The sequence below is a fragment of the Aspergillus neoniger genome (assembly GCF_003184625.1).
Source record: "Aspergillus neoniger CBS 115656 unplaced genomic scaffold BO87scaffold_37, whole genome shotgun sequence".
Taxonomy (NCBI): domain Eukaryota; kingdom Fungi; phylum Ascomycota; class Eurotiomycetes; order Eurotiales; family Aspergillaceae; genus Aspergillus; species Aspergillus neoniger.
In genome coordinates, this window is record NW_020291165.1 from 183743 (window position 1) to 197727 (window position 13985).

The 13985-nt window shown below is 54.4% G+C and overlaps 6 protein-coding genes across 6 annotated transcripts; 2 read left to right on the forward strand and 4 right to left on the reverse strand.

Annotated features, from left to right (window-relative positions):
- Positions 1-36: 36 nt before the first annotated feature.
- Positions 37-1768, reverse strand: BO87DRAFT_462292 (uncharacterized protein; the record flags this gene model as incomplete). Its single annotated transcript, XM_025629148.1, has 2 exons — positions 37-1523; positions 1585-1768. 2 exons carry the CDS (start codon positions 1766-1768, stop codon positions 37-39), a joined length of 1671 nt encoding a protein of 556 aa, XP_025475896.1.
- Positions 1769-2667: 899 nt separating this feature from the next.
- Positions 2668-4164, reverse strand: BO87DRAFT_367116 (CCDC90 family protein). The gene is made up of 3 exons (XM_025621869.1): positions 3488-4164; positions 3088-3421; positions 2668-3035 (listed from the first exon to the last, which is right to left on the reverse strand). Exons 1-3 carry the CDS (start codon positions 4020-4022, stop codon positions 2978-2980), a joined length of 927 nt encoding a protein of 308 aa, XP_025475897.1. The 5' UTR covers positions 4023-4164; the 3' UTR covers positions 2668-2977.
- Positions 4165-4364: 200 nt separating this feature from the next.
- BO87DRAFT_379873 (putative alpha/beta hydrolase) lies at positions 4365-6390 on the forward strand. Its single transcript, XM_025624172.1, has one exon. The coding sequence runs from the start codon at positions 4723-4725 to the stop codon at positions 6361-6363; it is 1641 nt and encodes a 546-aa protein (XP_025475898.1). The 5' UTR covers positions 4365-4722; the 3' UTR covers positions 6364-6390.
- Positions 6391-6561: 171 nt separating this feature from the next.
- On the forward strand, positions 6562-8306 carry BO87DRAFT_342826 (NAD-dependent succinate-semialdehyde dehydrogenase). Its single transcript, XM_025620753.1, has 3 exons — positions 6562-6645; positions 6697-6784; positions 6856-8306. Exons 1-3 carry the CDS (start codon positions 6619-6621, stop codon positions 8235-8237), a joined length of 1497 nt encoding a protein of 498 aa, XP_025475899.1. The 5' UTR covers positions 6562-6618; the 3' UTR covers positions 8238-8306.
- Positions 8239-9836, reverse strand: BO87DRAFT_379875 (thiolase family protein). The gene is made up of 3 exons (XM_025624173.1): positions 9580-9836; positions 8586-9530; positions 8239-8532 (listed from the first exon to the last, which is right to left on the reverse strand). Exons 1-3 carry the CDS (start codon positions 9712-9714, stop codon positions 8332-8334), a joined length of 1281 nt encoding a protein of 426 aa, XP_025475900.1. The 5' UTR covers positions 9715-9836; the 3' UTR covers positions 8239-8331.
- A 406-nt stretch (positions 9837-10242) lies between these two features.
- On the reverse strand, positions 10243-11774 carry BO87DRAFT_317560 (putative RNA binding protein; the record flags this gene model as incomplete). The annotated part of the gene is made up of 2 exons (XM_025619772.1): positions 10243-10344; positions 10389-11774. The coding sequence occupies 2 exons, from the start codon at positions 11772-11774 to the stop codon at positions 10243-10245; spliced, it is 1488 nt and encodes a 495-aa protein (XP_025475901.1).
- Positions 11775-13985: the final 2211 nt, after the last annotated feature.

Below are 13985 nucleotides of genomic sequence, written 5' to 3' on the forward strand. Positions count from 1 at the left end.
CAAGTCTCATATTTATACCCTCCAAATCGAATGGTTTTAGCTCTCACTATCCGAAACAACCGTCCCATTCACTGCACGAACATTCCTCGAATACTCAACCCCCCCAGCATTACTTCCCCAGACATCAACCGTCTCACCATACGAGACGGAACTCTCATCATCCTCCGGTTCGAAATAATACGCCGTTCCATATTGTTCCGTATGCAGATCCAATGGCCCCGAGGTAAAAGTATACGTCGAGACCCCGAGCTCACCATCACCACCGGTCGAACTGATATCCAGGCCTCTGCGGATATAGGCACTGATGGAAAGGCCATCTTGCAGTCCGTATGTCGTGTTACAGATTAGAGGGTACTGGAACGTGACCTCATTCGTAGATTTATTCCCGGTAAGTTGAGTGATGGTCTTAGTGCCGGAGGTCTGTTGGTTGTTTTTCTGGCTTAGTCCTTGTTGGTTTAGGTATCCGTAGTTGGAGTAGGTGAGGTTCTGGCTCCATTGGTATTCGGAGGACTTTACGGTGAATGTTCTTTCGGCTGTGACGGAGTATGATAGTGTTTCATTGGTCCCGTTGGGACTCTGGGTGAGATCCCGTGTGACGGTGAGGGTGGGTGCTGGGGCGTATATTTCGGGCGCTTGGCCGGTGGTTGTGCTGTGTGATGAGGAGGAGGAGTCCAAGTAGAGGAAGATAGTGCCGGTGACTACCCAGTAGGAGTTGACTGTGTTGGCGAATGTTACTGTTCCGTCGTCGGCGACGCTCAGGCCCGTGACTCTGATCTCAAACGAATGGGACTTGTTGTCTTTGAGCAAGGGGAGGAAGGGTGTGATGTCGATTTCGGGTTGGCGTAGGTCGAAAGCGTCGATTCCTACGATAGGACGCCAGAATCCTGGCGCGACACCGCCGGTGAAGATGATGGGGAATGGCCAGTCCACGCCGGCAAGGACGCCGTCGATATAGAGCTGGACTTCGCGGAATGGGGAGTACCCGTATAGCTCGCCAATGGTATTGTCGAAGGTATACTCGTCGGCTGAGAGGACGTTGGACCACCAGAATTCTTCCTCGGACTGGCCACATGCAGAAATTGACACGACTGCACGGGATGCTGTCGGGGGGATCTGGTATTGCACTGTGGCGTTGTCAGATGGAAGCTCAAAGTCGCTTGATGCGTTCTGGGCGGATTTGCGAGCAGAGATTGGGAGGATGACGTCTGGGGTCCTGACGTTGCCCTCATATGAGAAGTAGGCTGTTAGGGTGGTGTTAAAAGAGCCGGTGTAGACATCAGTAATGATGTTTCCAAGATCGAAGATCAATTTCTGTTTTTCTTTCCACAGTACGTTGAACTGAGACATGTCTTTGATATAGGTCCAGATGATGCCGTCGGTCGTTGGTTCAGCAGTTGATGTTCGGAACACCTCTGTGTCCCCTAAGTACATGAGCGCCAGACGATCATACTGTCTGCCCTTGGAAGTGACAGTGAAATTGATGCGAACGGTGTCAAAGGTACAATTTGGTGGCTCGTAAATCCCTGGTTCATATTATTTAGCTCATGAACAAACTGATCGGATCAGGCACTGTTTCTATCCTACCAACGTATGGTTCCCCATAGCTATAGCCGAAAACATGATCCATTAGGAGGATCTCCTCATTGCATCCAACACTGCCATGGCCTGTGGGGACGGGCTGGTATACCTCAAAGACCTCTAGAAGAGCCCGCGCTGGAGAAAACAGCAGAGATACTAGGTAGAATGCGACACCGAAAGAGACCAGCATGATCGCGGCTTTCCTGCAGGATGGGATCTACTCTGATCGGTGCGTTTCTAGAAGGATGTCTCTCTGTGGTGGTGCGACTATGTGGAAACTCCAGGGGGGCGACACGACTATGTACTGCAAGCCCCTGAGAAAGCCCCAATGCGCAAGAGAGATGCACTAAGTGCTAGTAGGGCTCAGCCAATTATGGTACTGATGCCTGTGAATGAGTGCAGTACAACGTCCATTGTTGACGCCCCAGGGGGTCGGGAAGGGTATTTGTATGAGGCCATGGTGCATGATACATTAGTAACTAGCTGTGTTTTGACGTGCTCTGCATGCGGATTTTCTTTAGCGTGCTTCTTGTTGACAGTGTACAACTAAGCCCGACTGTGATGGATCAAACCATGGCAGTTCCAAGCATAGTGCTATACGGCGATATATCGTCAGTCACACTTCAAGAAGACGTGCTAGTTTGAACAAAGCATGATCGTTGGCTATCTGGCAGGCGAGCTAGGACGCAATTACCCCTTGTTCTTGCTGTGAGCCGACGATAAGCTGCAGAAAGATATGGATGCCATTGGAGCGGCGCAGACGCGAGGTGTTGACTAGTAGTACTACCGAAGAGTGGAGCGAGAAGAACCTGGCAAAGACAGGAACGAAGAGCATGCCGGGCCAATCATTGCCTGATTGTAAATGAGGGTGTTTTCCCCCTCTTTTTGACGCCGGCGGCCCCCGTCGGTCCTCTGAGTATTACATGGCTTGTATGACACTGCATCGCTCTATTCTCCGCCCCCTTCATTTCCCTTATCACTGAAATCGCATGGTTCGTAATACCCCCACCTTTCTTCTGCAGCAGTCTTTAAGCGAACAGCCGATTTAATGCAGAATGAACCAACTAGTGGTGGTAACATAATACATGTCACGGTTTGGCATCATATCACTTCACAGCTCGCCTCGTTCCATGCCGGCCACAGGCTAATAGGAGTCCCATCCGACAGAATATGTACTACACCTCGGAAGATAACAAATAAAGCAATAGTATATATATAGAATGATTACGGAAGCCACCACATCGCTAATTAAACAAAAGAGAAGAGAAAACTAGCCACCAGTTCCTAATCCCGCCACATTTTTCGGGGGTAAGGAGTCAGAGTGGGGAGTTGATATGAAGGCAACAGACAAGGCATCTTGATCCGGCCGACTGGACCGAAAGCCCACAGAATGATAGGTTCACATGAAGAGACGCCAGGCACCAAGAATCAGAGCAGCGGTACCAGTGCATACACCCCTAGAGAAGATCCGTCAGCGTTGTATTTTGTGGAATGTCAGATACCACTTACATGAGCCACTGTAGTGTAGAGAACTTGACAGCCTCTACACGCTCTCTCAACCCAGCCACCTCCTGCTCAATTCTCGTTTCCGTCTCCTTTATACGCATTTCTTGGCCATTGGCTTCTTCCCGGATACGACCCTTCTCCAGATTCAGATCAAGTCGCACTGACGCCTGCGTGCGACCGATCTCGTCGCGTAGACGAGAGTTGAGTTTGGCGAGATCAGCGGCGATCTTCTCGTGCGACGAGCGAGTCAATTGCGCTTCGGTAGAATCTGCGTTGAGGAGCTCGGAGCGGAGTTTGGCAAAGTCGACCTTTTGTGTATAGGCTGATCGTTCCGTGTCTGTAGAAATGGACTTAGAATGGAAATGCTTTGGGTATAGCATGATAAACCACAGGAGTGACTAACCTTCCCGAAGCACCATTGTCCGAGTCAAGTTCTGGATGGACTCCTGAATGACGTCGTTCAGGACCCGCATCATGGCAACAGCCTGCTCTTCGCTAAAACCCTCATCTTTCAATCGCTGGACGAATTTCAATGTATCAAAGTGATGGTCGCGCTGGCGCGGAGCGGACGCATGAAAAGCTCTCCGAGCCGGGTTGAATGCAGCGACATAGACACCATTATGTCGGATGGGGTTCCCAAGGGGTGCGGCTGGTTGGCTGGGCGTCTTGGTTGTGGAAGGGAAGCGTCTTGCGATCGATGTGCCTAGATCTCGGGCTGCTGCGGGGAATGTTGAAGAGGCAGGGGAGGGGGATGTCGAGGTATGCAGTTGTCGTCCAGCAGAAATCCGACTCCGTACGATATACTGCTTTTGTTGGCGCTTCGCCGGTAGGGCGGTAGTCTGGGGAGAGGTAAAAGTAGTGCGAGTCGAGGAGCCGTTCCAAGTCAGACGGGGAATGAGGGAACGGGGCACCTCTGCCACCGATTTCTGAGGCGCCATGAGTCTCAGCTACGAGAAACGTGAGCCGGACAGTGGGGAATAGGGTAGGAGAAGAGATCTAGCCTGAAGCCGTGAAAACAGGCAAGCTGATTGAGTAGTTGAAGTTGAGTTGGATGTTCTTAGATGATCTAATCGTCGGGTTGCATCTCGGCGTGAGAGTGACTAACTCCGCCCGGTCTGCCATTCTGCCAGTCACCTCACCGCCCAGGTGGAGGGTCACACGTGACTCATTATCGGAGTATAGCGTCAGGTGACTCGGCAGTTTGTGGCTACCGAAATGCATGCCTGAACTCCCAGGCTGCAGAATAAATACATTTCCCAGGCACTTCATACAGAGAGTTAGTTTACTTCTTCTTCCTTCTATTCAACTTCCTCTCGCCAGTCAAGTGTGTTTGGAGGATCTCCCATCCGTCTATCTACCATGACATCTTGGGGATTCAAATTACCCCGTAAACCCCAGTGGCTTCTCCAGTGGGCTCCCCGCCACCAGTACCTGGGAGATGAAGACTGGAACTTAAAGATATAGCCGATGACTTCAACCATCGGCCGCCATCGGCTGTGTGGTCGGCAGTCAGTCGGATTCTCATTATAATGATTATTATCGCCGGTCACCCCGCCATCTGCCCCTCATCATTGATTTCGTTGCAGTTACTCTCTCTACTTCTCTTTGTGTCAGCTGTCCCTTAACATCATATTCAAAATGACGACTCCCGGCCTTCTCTGGGTGACGATGAACCCTCGTCCCTCCCTCCCTGCGGCCCAATTCCACGACTGGTATAATACCGAACACGGTCCTCTGCGCCTGCGTCTGCCCTTCTGCACCAATGGCTTCCGCTATCGCGCAACCGACGGCGAGGAGCCCGAGTGGGTGGCACTCTACGACATCACTGATATGGTTGAGTTGACGCGCGAGACCTACCTCGCCCTCCGCGGCGACACCATTAAGACCCCCCGGGAAAAGGCGACCATGGCCCAGATTGACGTCGATCGCCGGCTCTACGATACCGTTGTCGAGCAAAAGGCGGCTGATTACAAACCCCTCGAACTCACCCCCGACACCGAGGCTGCCGGCTCTGCCCTTGTCGCTGTCTCCCTCTCCCTCTCCTCCGCCGACGCCGCTAAGGAAGACGAGTTCACCCGCTGGTACCGTGAAGAGCACATCCCCATGCTGTCCCGCGTGCCCGGCTGGCGCTCTTCCCGCCTCTTCGTCACCTCCACCATCGACCCCAAAGCCCCGCGCGAATACCTCGCCGTGCACGAGTACGCTGCCCAGAATGGTCTGGGCGGTCCCGAATACAAGGCCGCCACCGACACTCCCTGGCGCACCCGCATAATGACCGACGTCGTGGCTAAGACCCGCCGTCGCACCTACCAGTGGGCCTACACCTTCGGACCCGCTCCCCGCGAGCTGTCCTCCTTGACTTCCCCGGATGTCATCGGTCCCTGGTCGTCCATTGACGGCAAAACCCGCACCTTGCCCTCTCCCACTCGCCCGGCCGTCGAGTCCTTCGTCACCACCCCCGACGGCGTCGAGCTCCCTTACCGCCTGGAGGGTAGCACCGACCCCCACAGCCCGGTCATCGTGCTCAGCAACTCCATCCTGGTGGACTACACCATCTGGGACGACTTTGTCGACCAGTTCCTCTCCGACCCTCGCAACCAAAACTTCCGCATTGTCCGGTACTGCACCCGTGGCCGGCAGCAAGAATGCGGCGAGAAGCCCGTCAACATCGATCTACTGGCCTCGGATATCATCGCGCTGCTGGATGCTCTGCGCGTTCCCAAGGCCACCCTTATCGGAGTCAGTCTGGGCGGTGTGACCGTGCTGAACACCTCCCTGCTGTACCCGGAGCGCGTGGAGCGCTTCATCTCCTGCGACACCAACAGCTCCAGCCCCGAGACGAACCGTAAGGCCTGGAACGAGCGTGTCGAGCTGGCAGCCAGCGAGGGCGCCGTGTCGCCCACCACGCAGCAGGCGATTGTCGGCGAGAAGCTGGCCGAAATTACTGTGCGGCGCTGGTTCACAGCTGAGTCGTACGAGACACAGCCCCATCTGCCCGCTAAGGCCAAGGAATTGGTGCGGACGAACAGTCTGCCCGGCTTCAGACAGAGCGTGCAGGCCCTGTGTGCGTATGATGTGCGGGACCGGATGGCACAGGCACAGGTGCCGGGCCTGTTTGTGGCCGGCGAGAGTGACGGTGTGCTGCCCAAGACGATGCAGCAGATGGTGGCAGACCTGAAGAGCAAGTCCGAGTTGAAGTTGGTGCCAAAGGCGGGTCATCTGCCGATGCTGGAAAATGCGACGGCATTTACGGAAGTGGTGAAGGAGTACCTGCACTAGGAGCAGCTGATGTAGTACACAGCTGTTATGTATATAGATGATCAGCGAATGACAAAGTTGATACATGGTATTTGGGTCAATCGTAATCTAATAGTAGTTTTGTAGGAAACTTGCCGATATCCGAGGTGCGGGGTCAGCTTATCTTCCCCTCTTCTCAACCATATATCCCTTATATTGTGATACTTCCCTGGTATCTCAATCTCCCAATCCCTAATCTCAACATTATCCATCAGATAGTAAACAACTCAAGCTACAATGGCCCAATACGAGCTTCCATTCCAAGTATGTCTCACTCCAACCCTGATCTCCCCATCCTCTAACTCACACATCTAGCTCTCCGACCCCTCCATCCTCCACTTCGATGCCTTCGTCAACAACACCTGGATCAAATCCCAGAGCAACCAGCACTTCGAAGTCATCGGTATGCCATCCCCCCCACCCCTATACCTTCATCTCCCCAAACCCCCATCCTAACCAAATCTCCAACCACAGACCCGGGCACCTCCCACCCCTGGGCCCAAATCCCCACCTGCACAACCCTCGACGTCCCCCACGCCGTAACCTCCGCACACACAGCATTCCTCACCTTCCGCCACACCACCGCGCGCTACCGCTCCGAGCTCCTCACAGCCTGGGACACCCTCATCCGTACGCACAAAACCGACCTCGCGAAAATCATCACCTACGAGACAGGCAAACCTCTCGCCGAAGCGCTCGGCGAGATCGACTACGCAACCTCCTTCACGCGATGGTTCTCCGGCGAAGCCGAGCGCGTCTCCGGCACAATCAGCTCCTCCGCCGTACCCGGCCGTCGCATCATGACGATCAAGCAGCCCATCGGCGTAGCGGCCGCGCTAGTACCGTGGAACTTCCCTGTGGCGATGGTGCTGAGGAAGGTCGCGGCGGCGATCGCGGCGGGGTGTACGATGATTGTGAAGCCGTCTCCGGAGAGTCCTGTGTCTGCGTTGGCGATTGCGGGGTTAGCTATGCAGGCGGGGTTCCCGGCGGGGGTGGTGAATGTGTTGACGACGGATATGGAGAATACGCCTTCGCTGAGTGAGGCGTTGTGTCGACATGAGTTGGTGAAGAAGGTGACGTTTACGGGGTCGACGAGGGTGGGGAAGTTGATTGCGGGGATTTGTGCGGATGGGTTGAAGAAGGTTACGTTGGAGTTGGGGGGGAATTGTCCGTTTATTGTGTTTGAGGATGCGGATTTGGAGAATGCTGTGGCGGCGTTGATGAATCTGAAGTGGAGGCATGCGGGCCAGGCGTGTATTACGGCGAATAGGGTGTATGTGCAGCGGGGGGTTTATGAAAGGTTTGCGGGGTTGTTGAGGGAGAGGACGGAGAAGTTGGTTGTCGGGCATGGGATGGAGGAAGGGGTGGGGATGGGGCCGTTGACGACGGAGAGGGGGGTGGGGAAGGCGGAGATGCAGATTGAGGATGCGAGGAGGTTGGGCGCTGAGGTTATTTTGGGTGGTGGGAAGGTGGAGGGGAAGAAGGGGTATTTCTTCCAGCCGACGATTCTGACGGGCATGACGAAGGAGATGTTGGTTAGTCGGGAAGAGACGTTTGCGCCGGTGGCGGCGTTGTATGCGTTTGATACGGAGGATGAGGCCGTGCAGTGGGCGAATGATACTAGTATGGGGCTGGCGAGTTATGCGTTTACGAAAGATGCGGATCGCTTGTGGAGGTTGTTTGAGAAGCTGGAGGCCGGTATGGTGGGCTTGAATACGGGGAGTATGTCGGCTGCGGAGGCGCCGTTTGGGGGTATGAAGGAGAGTGGGTATGGTAAGGAGAGTGGGAAGGATGTGGCTGTGGATGAGTATTTGGTTACCAAGACGGGGACGTTGACGGTGCAGGGACATTATTAGGGTTGGCTTTTGGTTTTGGGGGTGCCTGAGGCTAAATTGACCGCTAGCTAGTATGAACATGTTGGCATCAAATTCTTCATGTGTACATGGATGTTTAATCCACCCGGTCCAGCTTCTGCACGACCATCGCGCTAGCTGCTCCGCCGCCATTGCAGATGGCTGCCACGCCGTACTCTCCTGGCTGTAGCTGGTGCAGCAGCGTCACCAGGATGCGCGAGCCCGAGCTGCCCAGCGCATGACCCAGCGAGATGGCTCCACCCAGCGGGTTGACTCGCGCGTTTTGCAGTCCCAGAATCTGTCTGGTTAGCCATATTCAATGAATGTGAAAAGCATAAGTGTAGTACTCACCTTCTCGTTGGCCTTGATCACCGCCGCGAATGCCTCGTTGAACTCCCAAATCGCCACCTGCTCCTTGCTGATGCCCGCGCGCTCCAGCGCAATCGGCACCGCCTTGGCCGGGGCCACAGGGAAATCGACAGGGTCAATAGCGGCATCAGAAGTAGAAACAATCCTTGCCAGAGCACGATTTCCCGTGCCAAACTCCCTCGCCAGCTCACGACTAGCCACCACCACGGCGGACGCGCCATCATTCATCGTGGACGCGTTACCCGCCGTGACGGTGCCAGTGCCGTCACGCAAGAACGCAGGCTTCAATCCGCGCAGCTTATCTGCCTTGAGGTTCTCAAAGCCCTCATCCCTTTCCACCACCGTATCACCCTTCTTGCCCTTCACCGTCACTGGGGCAATCTCCTCGCTAAACAATCCCTCCGCCCACGCCTTCTGTGCCCGCTCGTACGACTGAATAGCAAAATCGTCCTGCTCTTCCCGTGACACTTCATACTTCTTTGCCGTCTGCTCTGCGCAAATGCCCATATGAATTTGGTTGTACACATCCCACAGCCCGTCCTTAATTAGGCCATCTTCGAGCTTGATCTCCCCGAAAGGAGGCAGCTGACTAGACCGTGCCATGTAGTACGGCACACGCGACATATTTTCCATACCACCGGCTACTTGTGCTTCCGCTAGTCCGAGCTGGATGTTCTGGGCCGCCAGAGCGACGGCCTTTAGGCCGGATGCGCATACTTTGTTCACGGTTAGGGCTTCAACGGTGGGGGCGAGGCCGGCGAAGATGGAGGCTTGACGCGCGGGTGCTTGACCCACAGAGCCTTGGAGAACATTGCCCATGTATACGTCTGTGATCTTCTCGACAGGGAGGTTGGATTTGCTGACTGCGGATTTGATGGCCACGGCGCCGAGTTGGGGGGCCGGGACAGAGACGAAGGAGCCGTTGAACTGTATTCCGATTAGTATGGCTGTAAACGCTGGGTGCAGAGAAACGTGCCTTGGCGGTTGGAGTGCGCGCCGCACTGAGAATGTAGGCATCTTGGATCTCCTTCAGAGCCGGTCGAGCGGCGCTGAAGTGTCGACGCCATTGGCGTGCGGGGATGGTTCGCGGGGTTAGACGGGAGGCAAGCATTGTGGGTATCAGTAATAGGAGATAAAGTGGAAAATAACTAGGCTTAAATAAGGTAGCGATGACAATGAGATAGTGGGATGAAGCAAGAAGCAGGTAGATTTGAAGTAGTACAGGAGAGTGATGAGAGATGGGATGAGATGCACATGCATGCTTGCTGCTTCTCCTCTTCTCCGCCCGCCGGCCCGCCGCTAACCGCTGCCGAGGTCCCCTTGAGGTCACGTGGTGATAGTCATGTGGGGAACTGTCCCCAGCCTACATCTTACCTGCTCCTTGCTTCAACTCTCAGTTAAACGACATATATCATTTTCTATCCTTGTAGCGTTTCTCAAATAATAAATAATGTTCTTCTTTTCTTACCAAGACAATAAGCACGGTCAACATAAGGAATAGCCCGAAAAATGTCCACTACTAACAACATCTTACAACTTCCGAAATGACCCTAATTCTTACAGCCACCTCCAGACACGCCCCGAACCACCTTCATTCCTAAACACCCGTTCATCGCCCGACTCGAACCCCCCATACCGCTCAGTCTGGCGCATTCTGGGTCTCCATCGCCCTCTCGGCGGTGAAAGTGATACGATCCTCGGCCTCGCGCCTGTTCCCAGCTCCTCCCTCCCCATCCCACGTCTGGGCCGACGCTCCACCCGCCAACCGCTCCCCTCTAAACCCACCCTAGCAGCCCGTCCAGACCATGAACTGCTTCTCCCGGGTTCAACTTCGTGAATGTCAACGGCTTCCCGGTTCACTAGCGGCGTGATTCCTCCTGGTCGGTACCTGCGCGGAGTCACAATCAGCACCTCAACGCCCGCGGGATATGAACGACTCGCAGCAGGAGACGCATACACATATCGGGTTCTTTGGGAGCTTGAATCACCTCGTCCTTCTCTTACTCTTGGTGTAGGCCCCGGAGTTGGGGACCTACGGCGACTTGCGCTGGCAAATTGTCTATAGAAGCGCGGAGGACCGGTAGGAGACGAGGGAGCATTGCTCTCTCCGGATATAGAAAGATGATCCACTATGTCAGAAAACTGCACATGGCGGGGTCCACTCCCTGGAGATGTGGTGTTTGACGTTGTAACTGGTTTGGGGCCGCTGTCTGGAGCTGGGGGGTTGTGCACCTCCACCGGAACGGTTGGGGTGGAACGTGTGTTGCGAATTGGGACACGCTCGACAGATGGGGAACGCTCCCTGGGGCGTCGCTCTTTCTTTTTGGGAGGGGTGACAGGTGCTGCTGGAGCATTAGTACTTGGTGCACCTTCTGGTGATGGGTGCGGCTGTGGCTCCTGAGGTTTTGCTTGTCCTGGGGATACTGATGGACTTGGTCGTGGCTCCTTGCGACGCCAGGTGGAGGGGCCTGGAGATGGGGATCTACTGTGCCATGGATTCCTGAATTGATAGCCAGATGAGCCTGGAGAAGGGATTGGGCTTGGTCGTGGCTTTGGCTCCTGATGAATAATGACTGGACGACGGAAGGTACCTGGATCCCGGGGTGAGAGAGAAGGCGAAGCAGGTGACCTTCCGGGCCGTGGTCGCAGTGGTTCCTCCTTGTATAGAGGCTCTTGTGGTGGGGTGACCACCCTGACTTTCGAATTTAGAGGCCGTCTCCTTGGAACGCTCCGGGGTTCACGTTTGATGGGCGGTACATCCCGTGCCATAGTGACTGGCCGAGGCAACCGTTCCCGACCTCGCGGCCGATATTCGTCGTTCTTCCCCACGTCATCGCTGTCAGATGCTCGTCGAAGGAACGGAAAGAAAACTCGAAAAGGGTCACTTCGTCGCGAGGGCATCCGTCGCGGATAGTTTGGGGACTGTCTCCGCCGCGCCGGCTCCCGCGGATCGACGATCAGATCGCGCAGTGACTGCATGGCCGGTCGATAAGTACTTCTGGGTTTCCCGTACTGAAACTGACTGGCCGGGCGCTCAGGGATGCGCTCGCCAGGGCTGACCACCTGGGTGCGATAACAGTACCCTAACGATCTCCCCAAGAGGCACCGCTGAAGGACCCGCCTTCGTCGGACGTCAGGGTACGAGGCGGTATATTCTTCGACAATACACATGCCCTATCTTGCGCTGCGATGCTGGATCAGACTCGGATCTTGCGGTAGTAGGTGGTATGAGGCGTAGGCGTAGACGTATGGTAACAGCCGCTTTCGCGCGGTAGGGTCCGTAGAGCTCACTACTATAGATGGACAGGGCACATTGTGGCAGCGCGCAAAAGCAGACGAAGGTACTGTTTTCATTTGAGAAATTTGTAGTAAACAGCACGTTGCGACGATGTCATGGATCCAAGACATGTGGGTGAAGTCATGGGTTCACCGCGCCTGATAAGTGAAGGAGGGGGGAAGGATGGGAAAGGGAAGGGGAAGGTGAACTGCGCGTGTGTCCACAGGTGAAGAGGGCAGACGGAAAGGAGGAAATCACAAAACAAAGGAAGGGAAGGGCAGAATTAAAATAGCAAACGATCCCATCAAGAAGATGATCGTTCCTGATGATGAAGATTCAGGTCGGGTGGGAGCTGCGACTCGGTGGAATTCTTATAAAGTTAAATGATATTGCAAATCGCAGCAACAATGACCGCACGTCAGGATCAGCCGGGGCATAGCTGCTTTTCGCTACTCTCATCGAACCAACTGTTGTGGCTCAGCTGCGAGGGGGGTCTGTTGCGGTTTGCTTGAGCAAGGTGTCACGGCTGGAGCTTTCTCCAGCCTTACCAACAGCCCAGGATGTTGTGTGCGTAGTGGATGCAGAGGCAGAGGCAGAGGCAGTGTGGCGATGGAGTGTGGCTGCTCGGGTCGGTCACAGGGCAAGCAAAGAAATCAGTCAGCCGGGCACCAGGGGAGAGGTCAAGAGGATTCCCCTGAGGACAGATGACATCAGTTTGTCTACTACATGACCACCAACTCTACAGATTTACTAACGAGCAGTAAAAGAAAAAAAAATGTAGAACGAGTGGACCACAGCAGAGCAGAGCCTCTATGGATCTTCAACGCAGGGAGGCTGTGGGATGCGGCAAGCAACGTGGGACGCGGTTGACATGCATGTCTGCCTAATGGGTCTGCATTATTCACTGGTCTGGATGCGATCGCGCAGAGCCTAGACAACAACCTGGGAGTAACTCGAATGGCCAATGGTCCTCGACGAAACTAGCGGTCGGCGACAGGCAGAGAGCCCTGGTCCGTTCTGCCTAGCGCCAGCCTGTTTTCCTTCCTAACTGGTGACGGGTTATCCATGTCCCGTTAGGGCTTGGGTTGCAAATTCTTGGATTTTTGGAGATCATATAGTGGCGCAAACATGACGGACCGACCCGACGCATATCATTCCATGATTCCATTCTCACTTAGCTCCGCTACAGCCTCATTGCGCGATAAACAATGGCATTCATTCACATGCACCAACATATAGTCGAGAGGGTATCCCTATTTTATTGGACTAATCGAACCTCTACTGCCGCCTCACTCCATCCCAATTAATAAATCAACTTGGCCTCAACGGAAAATAAAGCCGCACCTCGTCATCGACCTCATAATCCACCTTCAACTTCTCACTCCACACTTTTCAGCCTCATCATGACTCCACCTCTTCAAACCCGGCACACTCAACGACCTCCCGACTCCCCCAAACCATGTAAAACCCCATTACTACCTGTCTCTTCCTCAGCCTTGAGGATCGAATTCTCGCCTGCCCGGCCTCGAATTTCACGGCGACGGCGCACTACCAGCCACGAACGTAGTAGATGCAGCCCCTGACTGTGACGGTGGATCTAGATGCAAATGGCAATCTTTAGTAATGCATTTGTCGCTATGAAGGTACTCTTTGGTAGGCGATATGCCTGACATATTGTACCGGGTAGGCGGTGTTGACGGCCCGGAGAAGTGCTTTTCCGCTTAATGTGTTTTCCCGGTAGGGTTCCCCGCAATCCAGTTCAACTCAATGCCACTCTTATTCTTATGCGTAATCTATCCCGCTATATAAGATGCTAGCTATGCAGGCTTGTCTGTTGGGAGCATGGACCAACTTTCTCTAGTGGGGACCTGGATTGAATATATACCTTGGAGGCATAGCAGCGTATCTTGCTTTCCACCAGTTAACCCATGTACCTTGCAACTTACCGCAAACAGCCATTTTGGCAGTTGAAATGAGCTAGATTATCTATCATTATCCCTGCCCTGCCCTGTATTATACCAACCACTTGCAGCGTCACGCTCCTTTTTTCTAATGAAGAACATCAGCTTATCCTACACTCTCTTCTCGAGAGGTCTACACCTGCC